Genomic DNA, 18,016 nt, shown 5'->3' with positions numbered 1-18,016 from the left:
GCGTGGCTCTGGCTGCACCTGTCCTCCGCACCCAGCAGGACTTCCTGGGCCCGTGCTCCTGTCTGGGAGCCTCACTGCCCCAGAGCCTGTGGGGAAGGCCCTGCAGGAGTCACCGATGCTGCGCTGCGACGCAGGGACCAGTCTGGACGTGGACGGCCATGTGAGCCCACACTCTGCCCCTCTCCAGATGCTTCTCCCTGGGGCTGGGGGTAGCAGTGTCCCTGTTTTGCAATCAATGAAAATGAAAGAGGCTTTTTAGAAAAACCAGTGGAGGATTTATTTTTTCAATTTATTAATAATATAATCACCACATAATTGTTTCTGGCTTCTTATTATTAAGAAGGGCTTAATAATAGAAGGGCTTCCCTGATAACTCAGTTGGTAAAGAATCCCTCTGCAAAGCAGGAGACCCACGATCCGCTGGAGAAAGGCTAGGCTACCCACTCCAGTATTCTTGGACTTCCCTGGTGGCTCAGCTGGTAAAGAGTCCGCCTGCAATGCGGGAGACCTGGGTTCAGTCCCTGGGTTGGGAAGATGCCCTGGAGAAGGGAAAGGCTATCCACTCCAGTGTTCTGACCTGGAGAATTCCATGGACTGTATAGTCCATGGGGTCGAAAAGAGTCAGACACAACTGAGTGACTTTCACTTTCACTTTCTATTATTAAGGGTGATAACATTAGTAAGGGAGAGTCCAGTCATTTAATCCATGATTTCTGAAATTGGATTTTTTTTTTCATTTTTTTAATACATGTACACACTTAGACCATTGTAGTATAAATAATTTATAGAAAACTCTAGCACTTCTTCATTGTTTTAAAAAATGGACAGCTATTCTGATACATAAAAAAGCATGCATCTTAATACTCCATGGAGTCATTATGTTGATGGTGTACATAAAGAAGTATCATATTATTGATCATTTATTAAAAGCAGTAAACTCAGTAGCAGTGAAAGTGTCTGGTGTTTCATTATTGCTACTGAATTTTTCTTCTAGGACAAAGTTCTAAAAACATCAGTTCCTCCCCGAGCATTGAGAGTTTGCCTGGAGGGAGAGAGTTCACTGGCTCCCCACCTTCATCTGCTGCTAAGAAGGATTCCTTTTTCAGCAACATCTCCCGATCGCGCTCACACAGCAAAACTATGGGCCGGAAAGAATCTGTAAGTATTTTAAGGACAGTTTTCTTTTTATTCTTCATTTTCCTCTAAAATGCCTCATTTGTGAAAGCCTCTTTTAATGCCTAGTTTTATAAAGTTCTTAAAATCATTATGGACTAAAATGAAATATTTCATCAAAAATATTTTGATTATTATAATTTAGTAATATTTTAAGGTTGTCGTCTGTATTATACTGGGTTGGGGACAAGGTGACGTAGTATCAATTTAAACTAAGATGAATCCTAAATTTTCATTCTGTTCTTTTTTGCCAAAGCCTGTGTTGTCTTCTAAAATGTAACGATTATCACTGTAACAAACCATAGAATAAGATACTTTAAACAGACCAAGCTGTTTATGTTGCATTGATAGCCACCAATGCCATTTGTATACATTACTCAAAAGCATATAGCTAGTACCTATTAACTACCTAAAAAAAAAATCTGGTTTCTAAAAAATTTTAAGTCACTTTCACAAGAACTAAAATATTTATCACATTTTATAGCTAATTCAACATGGTATCCTAATATGAAGAATTCCACTGCCCACTGGAAGAGGATGTAAATGTGAGGCCTTACAGAAAGGGGTCTGGATGTGGCTGAAAGGGTGCTGAGACGGCAGAGTAAGGCTGCTGAGATGGGGGGCTGTAAAACGTCTGAGGGATAATTATTCATGGCTCATAGACACGGTAACAGCGTGGTGTCTCTCTGTGTGACTGCAGGACATGCAGCGTCCTGGGGCCTCGGCCGCCTCATCTGCAGTTTGAACAGCATCCTTTGTGCTCTGAAGGGGCGACGTCACCGCACACTCACTTGGGGTGCTTCTCTCATATGCGCAGGAGCAGCGTGGAGCTTTCATTTGACGGTGGCAGCTTTAAAGCAAGCAGTTAGCTCTGCTCCCTCCTAAACTCCACTCCAAGACCGTTAAAGTCATTAGAGATAAGCCCTCCAGAAATAAGAAACAGGAGAGAAAGCAACAGCAGCAAGATTTTGTTACTTGGAAAGCAGATGTTAAGTGGAAGCCAGTGCAGCAGCCTGAGAAAGCTGAACGCTAAGGCAGCAGTAGGGAAAAACCAAGAAGCAACTTGAGTGAGATGGCAAACCCTCTAGAAGCTCAGGAGCAGTGGGAACTTAGGAGCAGGGTGGACGTGGAGCTGAAGACATGCTATGGTTCAGTCACTCAGTTGTGTCTGACCCCATGAACCACAGCATTCCAGGCTTCCCTGTCCATCACCAACTCCCGGAGTTTACTCAAACTCATGTCCATCGAGTCAGTGATGCCACCCAGCCATCTCATCCTCTGTCATCCCCTTATTCTCCTGTCTTCAATCTTGCCCAGCATCAGGGTCTTTTCTGCTGAGTTGGCTCTTCTCATCAGATGGCCAGAGTATTGAAGCTTCAACTTTAGCATCAGCCTTTCCAGTGAATATTCAGGGTTGATCTCCTTTAGGATTGACTGCTTGGTTCTCCTTACTCTCCAAGGGACTCTCAAGAGTTTTCTACAATACCACAGTTGAAAAGAATCAATTCTTCTGCATTCAGCTGCCTTGATGGTCCTGCTCTCATACCCATACACGAACACTGGAAAACCATAGCTTTGACTATGCAGACCTTTGTCAGCAAAGTAATGTCTCTGGTTTTTAATATGCTGTCTAGGTTGATCATAACTTTTCTTCCAAGGAGCAAGTGTCTTTTAATTTCATGGCTGCAGTCCCCATCTGCAGTGATTTTGGAGCCCAAAAAGTAAAGTCTATCACTGTTTCACCATCTATTTTCCATGAAGTGATGGGACCAGATGCCATGATCTTCATTTTTAGAATGTTGAGTTTTAAGCCAGCTTTTTCACTCTTCTGATTCACCTTCATCAAGAAGCTCTTTAGTTCCTCTTTGCTTTCTGCCATAAGGGTGGTGTCATCTGCATATCTGAGGTTATTGATATTTCTCCTGGCAATCTCGATTCCAGCTTGTGCTTCATCCAGCCTGGTATTTGTCATGATGTGCTCTGCATATAAGTTAAATGAGCAGGGTGACAATATCAGCCTTGACATACTCCTTTCCTGATTCTGAACCAGTCTGTTTTTCCATGTCTGGTTCTAACTCTTGCTTTTTGCCCGGCATACAGGTTTCTCAGGAGACAGGTAAGGTGGTCTGGTATTCCCATCTCTTTAAAAATTTCCCACAGTTTGTTTTGATCCACACAGTCAAAGGGTTTAATTAGCATAGTCAGTGAAGGCAGAAGTAGATGTTTTTCTGGAATTCCCTTACTTTTTCTGTGTTCCAGCAGATGTTAGCAATTTGATCTCTCGTTCCTCTGCTTTTCTAAATCTAGCTTGTACATCAGAAAATTCTTGGTTCATGTACTATGAAGCCTAGTTTAAAGAATTTTGAGCATTACCTTATAAATGAAAGAAAACCCCATACCTGCCAGAGGGCACAAACAGAACCTTGGGCCCGGACCCAGGAGAGGAGCCGTGGGAGCCTCAGGAGCCTGAGGCAGGCCCGCCTTCGAGTGAGAGGGGTCCCCAGCGGAGGCGTGGCCAGCGGCGGCCCTGCCGCAGGCACAGGGGCTCCGCAGCCGCCGTCCTGGGAGGCACGGCGCGCGGCCTGAGTCATCCTGGAGGAGGTCACCATTAGTCCCACTATAGAGCAACCGGAACTCTGGGGACAAAGAGATATCCCACAGACACACAGAATCGGGGGAAAAAAAGATTTCCAACAACGGATCGGGAGTTAAAATAGCTACAGATTTTGCATGGCAACACCAGAAGTAAGGCAGTGGAGGAATTCCATCAAAGTTCTGAGAGGAAGTTACTTCCAACCTAGAATCAGTCCCCCACCAAGCTAATTAACTGTGAGGGTAAAATGCAGCGACTTTCAGACAAGAGGTTCAAACACATGTATTCCTGTGCACCCATTCTCAGAATCCCCTGGAGGACATGCCCCACGAAAAGGAGGACAGATGCCAAGGACAGAGAGCACTTGAGAACCAGGGCAGAGGGTCTGACAGGCACCAAGGACAGAGCACAGTCGAGAGCCAGGGACAGAGCGTCTGACAGGCACCAGGGACTGAGAACACTCGAGAACCAGGGGTAGCATGTCTGACAGGCACCAAGGACAGAGAAACTCGAGAACCAGGGGTAGCGTGTCTGACAGGCACCAGGGACAGAGACACTCGGGAGCCAGGGGCAGAGGGTCTGACAGGACTCTTCAGAAGGGCAATGTAGGAAATCCTTGGAGCTCATGGAGCACACTGGGCAGCCGATCCAAAGAGCAGCCGCCAGCCTGGATTGGAGCAAGTCACAAAGTTCCGGAAAGTTTTCCCTAAAAAGATGGAGTTGGAGGAATGACTAGTACGCTTGAACAAGTTTAGAGATTTGCGCAGCTAAAGGTGGGTTTTAAGTTTGAATTAGTGGCCACTTTATAAAAATGAAACCATTGAAATCCAGGACAATGGTAACTCCAAAGGAAAACCAAGAGGGTACAGGAAAGACGAACGGTATTGATGAATCCTGTCACTCAGCCAGGCCAGGAGCTTATATGCACCCTGTCATGTAGGTGTTGACGGTTCATCACGGTCACGTCCCATGAGAAGGTGGGTGGGAGCCTTTGCCTGGGGAGGAGGGGGCAGTGGTGGTCAGAGCTGCGTCTTCATCTTCCATCTTGGAAATCAGTGAGTAGTCCTCTCTAGAAAAATCAGGATGTGGCAACATAAGCTAGAGCTATAAAAGTGAGGGGAAAAAAAAAACAGTGAAAAGAATTGAAAGTGGCTGCTCGTGGAGAGCAGGAAGTGGAGGGTGGGGCTGTGTGAACTATTTTTCATAACAAGCCTTGTAGAGCCATTTGAGTCTTCAAAGTGTTACATATGTAGCTTAGATTAAAAATGATAACTAAAAATTACAACAAAAATAGAATATTTTGGCATAATAGATTAGAAGAGGAGCTGTCTGCCTGCACAAAGAGCATGTCTCTGAAGAGCGGGGGTGAGGACTCAGAAGTGAGGAGGCATATGGAGACATGTTGGCTCTGCGTTCCGTCCTCTTCTGGTGGCATATGGGTTAGGCTGCAACACCAATTAATGACGTTTCCTTTATGGTGCGGCTGTAACTTAAAACTGAGAAGTTGACAAAAATAGAGACGGAGTACGTCTGGCTCTGCAGAGATCTGCTGTGAACCCAGAAACAGAGTGCCCCCTTTATTATTCAGAATTTAATGTCTTTCTTAACTTGTGTGGGGTGGACACATTTTCAAGAGAAAGCCGATCGTTTTCCAAGTAAAAGACTACAGTTTTAGGGAATAATAGCTGTGATCCGAGCTCTCTGGTCCAGGTGTGCCCACCGTAGGCACCAGCTAGGCCTGCCCGGTGTGGTCCGTCCGCCCCACGGCCCACTCTGTCCTGGGAGCTGGGGACGGCAGCGGCAGGCCTGTGGTTGCGAGCCCTTCCTCATCTTGCCTCCTGGCACAGTGAGCCAAGACTGTCGCTTCTCCTGGCCCGAGCACGGCTGGACACGTTCAGGTCCAGAGCTGAGACTCGATCTCCCGGGGGGGCCAAGTGCTGCCACCAGAGTGGTCCCAGGGACACTGGAGCTGTGATGAGACGCCTCCCATCCATTGCTTTCATTTCCAGCCCCGTTTGGTGTGATGCAGGGATATTCCATGTCCTTAGAAAAGTTCAGAATAATTTTTCAGTAACATCATCATCACCACCAGTTTCTCTCACAGCAAGTGGCCAGAAATTGAAGCAAAGACATCTGTTGCTTTGGGTCCCTGGTGCCATAAACTGTATGATGCCTTTCAGATTTCAAGACTCAGTTGATCTCTTAAAGCGTCCCAGGGTTGATAAATTACTGTCAGCTAACAAAAGGCTGAAATAGCAGTTGAAAACAGGCATTAAAACAAAGATGATCTAGTGGTAGCTGTCAGCCTAGGGTGGTGAAATCTGCTTATAATGTTTGTGGTCTAATCATCGAGAATCGGTTTTTCTTCATCATCAACATAAGTGTGATGTATTTTCAACAAGAATCATGTATTAGGTCATAGAACTTATTTCCTCTCATTACTGCCTTTTTATGTCTTATAGACGTTTCGTAGTCCATAGGCTGCCTTCTGTAAGTGCACTCCTGTTAATGCCTCTGATCTGGTTGCATAATGAAAGAACACAGAACTCAGCCAAGTCTATAGAGAGGTAACAAGTTAAGCTTTTTGCCATTTATTTATAAAAGACATTATTATAGTACTTTTCTGAACTGTGCACCAACCAGTAAGAAGTTTAAGAATTGACCTTACTTCTTTATCAGTAGTAGTATATTCTGAAGGTTGGTGTTTATTCATGGAAATGATTTTCCCTCTGCTTTGCTTCCTGGAAGTCTGTAGGTCACAATTCTATCCAAGTGATATAATTTTTCCTCAAGACTAAAAAAGCTCTGATTTTTTAGTCTTGAGGAAGTTGGCAGTTTTGATGCTAAAGTTTTCATGCTTTATTTTGTGCGGTAATATAAATGACATCCAGTACTCAGTTTTCTAGAAATCTATTTTAGTTGGTCATTCATCCGACTGCTAAATAAATTTTTACTTGTCTTTGCACCATTAGTCATGTTCTATGATTGTTGCCAAGTCGTTTTCCAAGAATATCTTGGCTGAGGTTAAAGAATAGAGAATATAAGAAAGACTCTAAAATGGGTTTGTGTGGGTGAATAAGTTCTAATATTTAAGCACATTAGCCAATTAAATGATCTTTTCTAAATTCCAGATGAACTGCAGGACATTTTGCTGTGGTTTGTAATAATTGCACACCAGTCTCCAAAGATCTAAACTGATAAATGGTTCAGAGTCCTCTCTAAACCACAGGAAATCAAAATTATCTGAGCTGAAAGGTCCTGCATAAAAACAGGGTATGTAATGAGCTATCCACTGCCTGCAGGCTAACCGCACCCCTGGGGACACCACCCTGTGTCTTTGTGAGCCCCACGCGCACCCACCATCACCCTGCAGCAGTTCGAACATATACTTCTGTCATCCTAATAGAGTTTATTTTGATGATTTTCATTGATCTCATCTTTATCACAGCAAAATAACAAAAAGTGTCAAATGAGTGAAAACAGATTTGAAAGCAGGCTCATACTTCCGGAAGTGCAGGTACCCTGAGTATCACTGATCTATCCCGGTCGTGTTCTAGAAGTTGAAATTTAAGGTATACCCGTATGACAGATATAAGAGAGCAGTCTCACTGAAGGTGCTTACAGAGAAGCTGGAGAGGGGAGAACACGCTAGAGACCATAATTAAAGTAAATAAAAAAGAGACTCATCAGTGAGAGAGGCCTTAGGTGCATCAGTACCGTGGAACAGTGAAGACAGCATGGAAGACGGGCTCAGAAGACAGACCACCACGGGCTTTGTTGGTCTAGACCAGCTTCACGTGAGAGATTAGACTTGAACCGCAGCCGCCCATTTCTTCTTCCCCTGCGTGCAGACCCCGTGACTTCTGGGGAGAGAAGGGGCTGGGGGTGCGATGGACAGGCAGGCGGCGGTGTGTGCAGAGCTGCTTTCTCCTCCTCACCTCCTCTGACAGTGTAAGGTGGTTGGGACTGTGCCAAGTGGCTTTTGGTAAACAGGAGAGGAAGTGCTGTCTCAGATGCAGAAATCTGTTGTCGTAGTCTCAGATAGCAAGAGTCTCCAGAGAGGCAGGTCTGGTGTTGGAGGGCACGGTCCTGGGGTCTGCAGCTCCTCGCGCTGCCCCCTCGGTGGATCGGCTGGTCCCCCGTCTGCCCCCGTCACTGCCGCCGAACCTGCCAGCTACCCTGGCATCCCTAAGCCTCACTCACGCATCGTCTCCGGAGAAGTCTGCTTGCAAGCTCCCCAGCGGGCTCTCCCTCCCGCCTCAGTGGCTGGCCAGAAGTCAACCCTGGGCCCACTCTGGTTTTGGTCTTTTTAAACCTTTGTTTTGTATTGGGGTATAGCTGATTAGCAGTTTTGTGATAATTTCAGATGACCAGGGAAGGGGTTCAGCCTTACGTATGCATGCCCCCTCTTCCCAGGCTGCCCTGAGCAGGGTCCCATGTGCTGTGCAGGAGGACCTGTGGCTATCCAGCAGGGACGTAGGCATGTGCACGTGCCCTTCCTGCACCCCTAACTATCCCGTCCCCCCAGCCGTAAGTTCGCTCCCTGTGAGTCCGAATCTGTTTTCTGAGTAAGTTCGTTTGTATCATTTCCTTTTAGATTCCACGTATGAGGGATGTCATATGACACTCCTTCTCTGTCTGGCTGACCCACTCCAGGCCCACCCATGTTGCTGCAAATGGCACTATTTCATCCTTTTCAACGGCTCAGTCATACTCCATTGTGTATATGTGCTGCCGCTCCCTAACCCACTCCTGACCCAGCAACGGGGAAAGGGTTAGAGGAGTCCCGGACAGTGTGGAGAGGCGGTGGAGAAAGGTGTCCAGACACTTTTGATGAATCCATTATCCCTGAAGTATTAATTGCCAAAATGGTTTATCAACTCCTTCCCTAAAGCACTGCCAGCTCTCGTCTCAGTGGTCTGTTCAGTTCAGTTCAATTCAGTCACTCAGTCGTATCCAACTCTTTGCGACCCCATGAATCGTAGTACGCCAGGCCTCCCTGTCCATCACCAACTCCCAGAGTTCACTCAGACTCACGTCCATCGAGTCAGTGATGCCATCCAGCCATCTCATCCTCTGTCATCCCCTTCTCCTCCTGCCCCTAATCCCTCCCAGCATCAGAGGCTTTTCCAATGAGTCAACTCTTCTCATGAGGTGGCCAGCATACTGGAGTTTCAGCTTTAGCATCATTCCTTCCAAAGAAATCCCAGGGCTGATCTCCTTCAGAATGGACTGGTTGGATCTCCTTGGACTCCAAGGGACTCTCAAGAGTCTTCTCCAACACCACACTTCAAAAGCATCAATTCTTCAGCGCTCAGCCTTCTTCACAGTCCAACTCTCACATCCATACATGACCATAGGAAAAACCATAGGCTTGACTAAACGGACCTTAGTCGGCAAAGTAATATCTCTGCTTTTCAATATGCTATCTAGGTTAGTCATAACTTTCCTTCCAAGGAGTAACCGTCTTTTAATTTCATGGCTGCAGTCACCATCTGCAGTGATTTTTGACCCCCAAAATAAAGCCTGACACTGTTTCTGCTGTTTGCCCATCTATTTCCCATGAAGTGATGGGACTGGATGCCATGATCTTCGTTTTCTGAATGTTGAGCTTAAACCAACTTTTTCACTCTCCTCTTTCACTTTCTTCAAGAGGCTTTTTAGTTCCTCTTCACTTTCTGCCATAAGGGTGGTATCATCTGCATATCTGAGGTCATTGATATTTCTCCCGGCAATCTTGATTCCAGCTTGTGTTTCTTCCAGTCCAGCGTTTCTCATGGTGTTTTAATTGTGGGATTTTAGGCAGCCTGAGTTGGACTGGTAATTGGAAGACAGATTGAGCAGTGGCCCTCCCAGTAGTCAGAATTTTCCTAGTTACCTGATTTGCTCTTCAGTCAGTGAGTATAATATATCTATCTTCCCAAGAAGGTGCATTATGTGGACAGTACTGATCATCATGGATTTTTTTATGGTTTTCTGGATGGAATTGAAAACTGGCATCTAGAGTGTATTTAATTATCGGGTTTTTTTCAATTAATATGTCATTGTAATCTCTCATTATTTAATCAGTAATACCAATGATAAATGGATTAAAGTACAATCCTATTTAAAATACATTCCCATTTAAGGTAGTTTATTGAAATGAACTTAAACATCAGTTTTTCTAGCTTCTTTTAAGTCTCAGAATAGAATCTTAATTTAAAGCCAAAACGAGCTCATGTATTGGACCCGTCTTTCGCTTGTCACTTGGTGCTATATAAAGCGTGTTCATGTTGCAAGCTCAGGGTCGGGGAAAATGGATCATGCGTCTTTGGAGGAGTGTCCCCTCCCCTGTCTTCCATCTTTTTGCCTTACCCAGTCCACAGAAGATCACTGCAAAGAAGCGTGGGCCTCGGAGGAAGCGTCCTGAAGAGCCCTCTGTTGTCGACAGTCTAGACGCTGGCAGTGTAAGTTTTACTTTTGTTGAACAGATTTTATAACCAACTTTTCACTTCTTTGTGCATCAATAAATTTATTTTTAACCAAAAACTCTGAGGAGCCTCTGAAAACAGAACCACAGGGAGCAGAATGCTGAGCCTTGACTTCATGCCCTTTTGAAGGCTTTAAAGAGGCCGCCCTCTGGGGACAGATGAGACACTCATCCCCGCATGCTGGGCCTTCTTCCGCCTTCATTTGTCTTCAGCCTCATAATCCCCATCAAGACCAGGATGCTGATCACTGCCCCGGAGGCGAAGACGATGGTTTGGGGAGAGCTCCAGTGAAGCAGTTAGAGATATTTAGAATCCCTGGCCAGAAATTCCTGTGGGTTTGAATTATCCTGTTAAGTGTGTCGTTGACAACATTTGCTTCCTTGTGATGACCTTCCTTGAAACGAGGCATTGATCTCATCTTTTAATGCCACGTTGCCTTGGGTGCAGGAACAGGAGGAGGAGCAGGAACTGCCCTGCAGTCCACCTGTGTGTGGCGTGGAGGAAAGTAAGGGCTTCTTGCGGTCCTGGGCCAGAGCTGAACTGAGGGGCTCCCGGGCGGCCCTCGCTCCACCCTGACCCACCAGCCCGAGTCTCCTGCCCCTAGCGTCTCATCTTTCACTGGAGACACCGCGGTTTACCTTTCCCAGGAAGCTGCACTTGTCATCCCCTGGGCTCTCCCTCCAGAAGGGATGGCTGTGCTCCTGTCGCAGTGGTTCTAGGCCTGCTGAGCAAAGCGGGGAGCTGTCAGGCGGCCTTCCCCTTGCCGTGAAACCTTCAGGGCAAGGCACACCTTTTTGGTTATTCCTCGTGAGTCAGCAAAGAGCTGACTCATTGGAAAAGACCCTGATGCTGGGAAAGATTGGCAGCAGGAGGAGAAGGGGACGACAGAGGATGAGATGGTTGGATGGCATCACCAACTCGATGGACATGAGTTTGAGTAAGCTCCGGGAGTTGGCGATGGACAGGGAGGCCTGGCGTGCTGCAGTCCATGGGGTCGCAGAGCGTCGGACATGCCTGAGCCACGTGAGCAGCACCACCACGTCAGAGCTGCTGTGCCCAGAGGCTCGGTCAGAGGCTGGACGCCTCTTCTTGAGCCCTGCTGTCTCCCCCCGAGTCTTCTGCTCCCAGGTGCCCACGTGTCAGGCATTCGTGACTGGGGTGGGCACCAGGGAGCCCGTGCCTCTCACAGGGGAGGGAGGAGCAGAGACGGTGTCGCCCATGCAGCCCAGGTGCCGCTTCCGGAGCCCTGCTGAGGGCGGGGGCGGCTCACCCACCCAGTGGCAGCCTGAGCCCAGAGGGAGTATCTACTCCCCAAGTCCTGTACCCAAAGGAGGCGACTTTCTTCCTGGTTAAGTTTAAAGCATGTTTTAGGTTAGAAACAGTGTCCCTGGTAGCTCAGCTGGTAAAGAGTCTGCCTGAAGTATAGGAGACCCCGGTTCAATTCCTGGGTCAAGAAGATCCCTTGGAGGAGAGATAGATTACCCACTCCTGTATTCTTGGGCTCTCCTGGTGGCTCAGATGGTAAAGAACCTGTCTGCAATGTGGGAGACCTGGGTTCGAACCCTGGGTTGGGAAGATCCCCTGGAAGGGTCATTACTGGAGTAATACTCCAGTATTATTGCCTGGAGCCTCCCATGGACAGAGGAGCCTGGAGGCTGTAGTCCACGGGGTCGCACAGAGTCAGACACGACTGAGCTGCTCAGCACAGCACCACTCACAGTGTGGGTTAGTAAAGGCCCTCAAGAGAAGGTTATCAGTGTTGGAAAACTCAGCATCTTTCCATTCTGTGGCATTGATGATAAAAAATACAGATGGGTCGGGAAAACTTGCTAGCATTGACACAGTAACTAATAAGGTGAGGGAAGAAAAACAAAACTCATTTGACCATAAAAATAATAATAAACATCATCTTCCACAGAGGGGTCACTGTTCATGCTTTATGAAGCCTCTTCATAAGCATGTCTGACATTACAAATGCATCTGATTACTTTGTCATAACTTTGATTAGATTAATAAAATTTGCTCATATATGCTTGACCTTCATCTGAGGTGTTTGCTTGTGAAGTACAATTGGTCATGAGCAAACTTTAAATATGTGGAAAAGAGCAACCACCAAGACCATTCTCAGTCAGGGCATTACAGTGTGGCTGAAGGATTTAAAAAGCCTCGACCACATGGATCACCAGAAGATAATATAACTGAGTTCCCACACTTCCTGGTTTTTTAAGATGATGGCAAACCCAGCCCTCTTTTCCCTGGGAATTTTCACCAACTTAATACAGTTCTGTCTATAGCCTTATCATTTCTAGTCAAATAGCATTTTCCAAAGTTACTTAGGTCAGTTGGTAGAAACTTGAAGAGCAGTCTCTGAAAGCATGATGAAAATAAGCCATAAACAAACTAGCTTTCCATTAAATTCTAAAACTTTATGGGCTCTGTTGGAAACGGAGAGAAAAGAATGAAGAAACATATTTCAACTGGAAGACTAGTTACAGAAAGGGCGGTCTTCCCTCACCCCTACCGTCTGTTCCTGGTCTAGACTGAGTCCCGGCTTCCTTGGGCGTATTTCCCAACTGTGTTTTCACCGTTAACGTTCGTGCTGCTCTGCTCTAAGACTCGCTGTGTCTTGCTCCTTCACCTAGAACACATCCCTTCCACCTCGTTTTGTGTCAGTTTCCCTTTGTGTGATTCTGTGCCGGTTGACACTGGCGTGGTTACATCTGCAGGCGGCGGTTAACCCCCCAGCCCCGGGGCAGTGGCCGTCTGTCGGGGATGCCCTGTGTCCCAGCCACGCTCCCTCCGTTCATCTGCTGAGGCCCAGGGCCAGCTGCTCGCGGGGGAGTGTCTGGCCTGGGCTGGTGGACTGGGTCTGCGTGCTGCGGGCCATGGTTTCCTTCCTCTGGAGTCTGCCCCCTTGTAGGCGAGGCTGGTCTAGAGCTTCCTGCAGGCTTCCTGGGGAGGGACCAGTGCCTGCCCACGATGGGTGGAGCCGGGTCCCAGCCTTCTGGTGGGCAAGGCCCGCTGTGTTTAGGGGAGACTTAGGCAGGCAGCCTGTCTGCTGCAGGGCCGGGCCATGTCCCTGCCCTGGTGGCCATTTTGCCTCAGGGGTCCCGGCCCTGGAACCCACAGGCTGCAGGCCGAGGCCAGCCCTTGGTGCTAGCCACCTGAGCGAGACGTCAGCCTCCAACAGGAGTCCGTGAGAGTGAATACTCCCCAATGCATCTGCCCCTGGCTTGTCTGTCCCCAGCGAAGTCACAGCTGCTGCCAGCCCCCGCCCCCTCCCCCAGCAACCCCCCAAGACGAGCAGCCAGGTCTGCCCCAGGCCCTTATGAGTTCGCTGCTCCGGTCTGGGATCTCCGTGGGCACCCTCCAAGAGTGGAGTCTGCTTCCCCAACCCTACGGAGCTCTTGCCTTCAAGCCCCTCTGCCCCGCAGAGCCAAGGGCTCTGGGGGCACCTCCTCCGGACGCTGGTCCGCAGGCTGGGGCCCGGCCTGGGACTCCACACACTCACTCCTGGGGGAGAGCTGCTGCAGTCTCACCTCCTCCCAGGTCTGGGTCGCCTGCCCGGCTGATGCAGGCTTGGTTGTATCTCGAGTGCCCCCTCCTGCCATCTTGTTGTGATTTCTTCTTTATGTCTTTGGATGAAGAATATCTGTTTTGGTAGGTTCCAGTCTTTTTATTGATGATAGCTCAGCGGTTAGCTGTGATTTTGGTGTGCTCTTGACGGAAGGTGAGCTTGAGGTTCTCTTACTAAATAAGCCCATTCTGACAATGCCTTTTCCCTGCGACAGTGCAGGCTCTCAGACTAGCATCTAGGATGGCTGACAGGTGATCCCTCTGTCAGGCCTCCCCTCCGGGAGGCCCTCTTGAAGGCCATCCACAGCGAGGACAGAACTGTCAACAAGGCCGTGAAAGCTTGCAGTGCATGCCTGGGTTCCTTCACGGGTGCCCTCACTTACCTCAAGGATTCCACTAACCAGGCAGTGGAAAGAGCTGGTAACCGATACCATTAACCTGCCCTGCATCCCACACACACACCCACCACCACACAGTCCAGAACCTGGCCAAGGCCCCAGCATGCAGTCGTGCCCAGTCAGTCCAGAATGAACTGGGGCATCGCTTCCCCTCAGGAGACACTCAGTCTAGACTGGACGGCCTCTGGGGCTGGAGCATGTCTGCATACTCCGCACGCTCTTAGCCATCCATCATCATGTCAAGATACATACTCTGTGAAACATGAAGAGCAGTACTTCGGAAAATGAAGTTGAAGAAAAAAGGATGAAACCAGCAAGGAACCACTAGATAATAATGCTAACATTTATAGACGTCTTAAATTCATCTCTAGACAGCAAACTTTAGTATCATCCAGCTAGACTATTAATAGCTCTTTGCCCCCCAGGGTGAATGGATGTTGAATTTCTCTCAGTATCTGTAGTCAGAGTCGCCCATCCGTAGGCTCTATAATGACTGGACTCCTTTTTTGATATCCTTGATGAAAGTCTCCAAATTAGGGTTGAAGGTTGGGTCAGTACAAGATTCTTACCCCCCCCCCGCCCCCAAATAAATGAGCAGGCCTAATTCTTTTTGCTAGGAACTGAGATTTAAATTTCTGAGATGGACTGATAAATGTAAAGACTGTTTCAGGGCAGGGTTTTGCATTTCATTCCAGTGAAGGTGTCGTTATTTAGGATGCTTTCAGTTGAATATAATGGAAATCCTGACTCAAACTGATCCAGATAGAAACAGGTTATCAGCTCAAGTAAGTCCAAAGAACGCCTCATTCCTTGGCTACACTTGGAATTACCTGGAGAGCTTAGAAAGCACCAGGATCGGAAGTACTGAATCAGAATCTCTCCTGTGGGGCTTGGATCCTGGTAATTGCTGAAAGCTTCCAGGGTTGTTCAGATATGCAGGCGAGGTTTGGGGCAGATGATGTCGAAACTCATCGACGCCTTCCCGGGCCCGGGTTCCCGCCACCCTTTGTGCTGCCTTGCTCAGAGTAGGCCCGTCCTCCATGCAGAAGCAGGGAGAGGAGAGAGGCCATGTCTTCCGCGGCCCCGGCTCAGGTTGGCCTCCCCTTCCAGGAGGCTTCTGGCTGCAAGGCCCCCGTGGGAAAGGCCTGCAGTGAAGGGGAGAGCACCAGCGCCCACCCCCTCCAGGAGCCAGAGTCCATTCAGGCTGCCATTGGCGCCCTGGTCTCCAGACCAGAGCTGCCCTGCAGGCGGCTGCTTCTGTGACAGCAGAAATCAGTTTGATCGTCATGAGTGTGTTCATCTTCAAAGGAACAGGAATGTTCGTGACCGTTTTGTCAGAGGCAGTTTGTGTGTTCCCCCGAAACACCACGCCATGCAGCATCGTTGCAAATCCCTGGACCCATGGGGAAAATGGGCTTGGGGGGCAGCACTCAGAAAGGTCATCAGTGACCCTGCAGCGGGGACCCAGCTGATCTCACACGTGTTAAAACGGTTATGAAACGAGCAGTGCAATAAATAGGGCCCTTCACCTGCACGGCACCTGCAGCTTGGCTGGGAAGTGAGCGCAGGAGAGGTCACAGCTCCTGCGATATGATGAAGGGATGGAAGGAGAGTTCTGGAACCTGACACATTAGGGTTACATGTGCTGCTCATCACACAGGCTGTGAACCGGGGTCACTGACAGACATGTGAAGTGTGTGCGTGTGTACACCCTGTTCTCCTGGGTGTCTGGGTCCAGCTTTGTGCATGTGTACACCCTGTCTCCCTGGGTGTCTGGGTTCAGCTTCATGCCTGTGTACACTCTGTCTTCCTGGGTGTCTGGGTCCAGCTTCATGCACGTGTACACCCTGTCCTCCTGGGTGTCTGGGTCCAGCTTCATGCATGTGTACACCCTGTCTCCCTGGATGTCTGGGTCCAGCTTCATGCCTGTGTACACCCTGTCTCCCTGGGTGTCTGGGTCCAGCTTCATGCATGTGTACACCCTGTCTCCCTGGGTGTCTGGGTCCAGCTTCATGCCTGTGTACACCCTGTCTCCCTGGGTGTCTGGGTCCAGCTTCATGCCTGTGTACACTCTGTCTTCCTGGGTGTCTGGGTCCAGCTTCATGCCTGTGTACACTCTGTCTTCCTGGGTGTCTGGGTCCATCTTTGCACATGTGTACACCCTGTCTTCCTGGATGTCTGGGTCCAGCTTCATGCATGTGTCCACCCTGTCTTCCTAGGTGTCTGGGTCCAGCTTCATGCACGTGTACACCCTGTCCTCCTGGGTGTCTGGGTCCAGGTTCATGCATGTGTACACCCTGTCTCCCTGGGTGTCTGGGTCCAGCTTTGTGCATGTGTCCACCCTGTCTTCCTAGGTGTCTGGGTCCAGCTTCATGCCTGTGTACACTCTCTGTCTTCCTGGGCGTCTGGGTCCAGCTTCATGCCTGTGTACACTCTCTGTCTTCCTGGGTGTCTGGGTCCAGCTTCATGCATGTGTACACCCTGTCTTCCTGGGTGTCTGGGTCCAGCTTCATGCCTGTGTACACTCTCTGTCTTCCTGGGTGTCTGGGTCCAGGTTCGTGCACGTGTCCACCCTGTCTTCCAGGGTGTCCGGGTCCAGCTTTGTGCATGTGTCCACCCTGTCTTCCTAGGTGTCTGGGTCCAGCTTCATGCCTGTGTACACTCTCTGTCTTCCAGGGTGTCCGGGTCCAGCTTTGTGCATGTGTACACCCTGTCCTCCTGGGTGTCTGGGTCCATCTTCATGCATGTGTACACCCTGTCTTCCTGGGCGTCTGGGTCCAGCTTCACACTGTTCTCTGTGTTCACGCTGTGAGTGGGTGCAGCCCTGCACGAGCAAACCTGGGATTCACGCTCTGCCCCATGTGCCCTCATCCACCAGTCTCACTGGAACAAACTCACATCTTCAGTACAAACATCTTCACAGCACTGTCTCTACTCTGGGTGTGCTGGGCAGCTTCTGAGTTGGGTTGGGTTGAGGAAAGGAAAATACGAAAAGGTTACACTTCCCGTATGAATTTTCTGTTCTCAGTGCTCTGCTCAGTGACAGTATACTGCTGATGAGAACTGTTAGAGTAAGTCCATTTTCTTCAGTTTATTGGGGAACGGTTGATTTACAAGGTTGTGTTTTAGGTATGCAGCAAAGTGTCCCGGTTACACACACACACATATCCACTCTTTTGTAGCCACCACCCCTGGTGTCTCTAACCCCAGTTTTCTCACCCCAAGTGTTGACTCCGTGTCTGCATCCCGCTCAGAGTTCTGGGGGGCTCCTTCCCCGGGATCCGTCTGGGAGTGCGCCTGCAGGACCCTCACACCCTCACCCTGTGCAGCCTTGGCTCAAGCTCCTCTCCGAGCCTCGGCCTTCGAGGGACATGCAGCCGTCCCAGGCGCTTCGCTCTGAGCCCCGTCTCACCCAGCCTGGGCTGCTCTTCTGCACCTTCTCTTCTGACGGGAACGATTCACACGGGCACAGGCGTCCTGGAGTTCCCGCCCGTCTCTGCCCAAGCACCTCTGTCTCACGGAGCCTTCCCACCACCCTCCTGAAGCTTCAGGCACTTCAGGAGGCCGCTGTGGGCCTACTGAAGCTCAAGAGTCCAGAGTCATCCCCTAACCTCGGAAGACGGGTGTATCCAGGGTTATCTGCGGACGCTTCTTTGCTTTCGCTGTTGGAGAGCTGCTTGAATTTAGTTAATAATGTAAGACTCAGCCTTCGCATTAACTGTGTCTGTAACAGTAACACTGTAACAGATACTGTGTCTGGCACTTGGTAAGCGTCTAGGAAGGCTGTTGAGTGAAGGGTGTTGAGG

At 49.0% G+C, this 18,016-nt stretch overlaps 1 protein-coding gene across 25 annotated transcripts in view; it reads left to right on the top strand.

Annotated features, from left to right (window-relative positions):
- TBC1D5 (TBC1 domain family member 5) overlaps positions 1–18,016 on the top strand; it is a 593,981-nt gene that overhangs the window by 543,114 nt on the left and 32,851 nt on the right. For all 25 annotated transcript variants that reach the window (XM_069568828.1, XM_069568958.1, XM_069568921.1 and 22 more), the window contains one exon: positions 995–1,158. In XM_069568828.1, the coding sequence (XP_069424929.1) occupies positions 995–1,158 (164 nt within the window). The remainder of the gene's footprint in view (positions 1–994; positions 1,159–18,016) is intronic.

Source organism: Ovis canadensis, chromosome 1, assembly GCF_042477335.2.
Source record: "Ovis canadensis isolate MfBH-ARS-UI-01 breed Bighorn chromosome 1, ARS-UI_OviCan_v2, whole genome shotgun sequence".
In the NCBI taxonomy this organism is placed as follows: domain Eukaryota; kingdom Metazoa; phylum Chordata; class Mammalia; order Artiodactyla; family Bovidae; genus Ovis; species Ovis canadensis.
The sequence above is the reverse complement of the archived record's forward strand: the minus strand, read 5'-3'. Positions and strand labels throughout refer to the sequence as shown.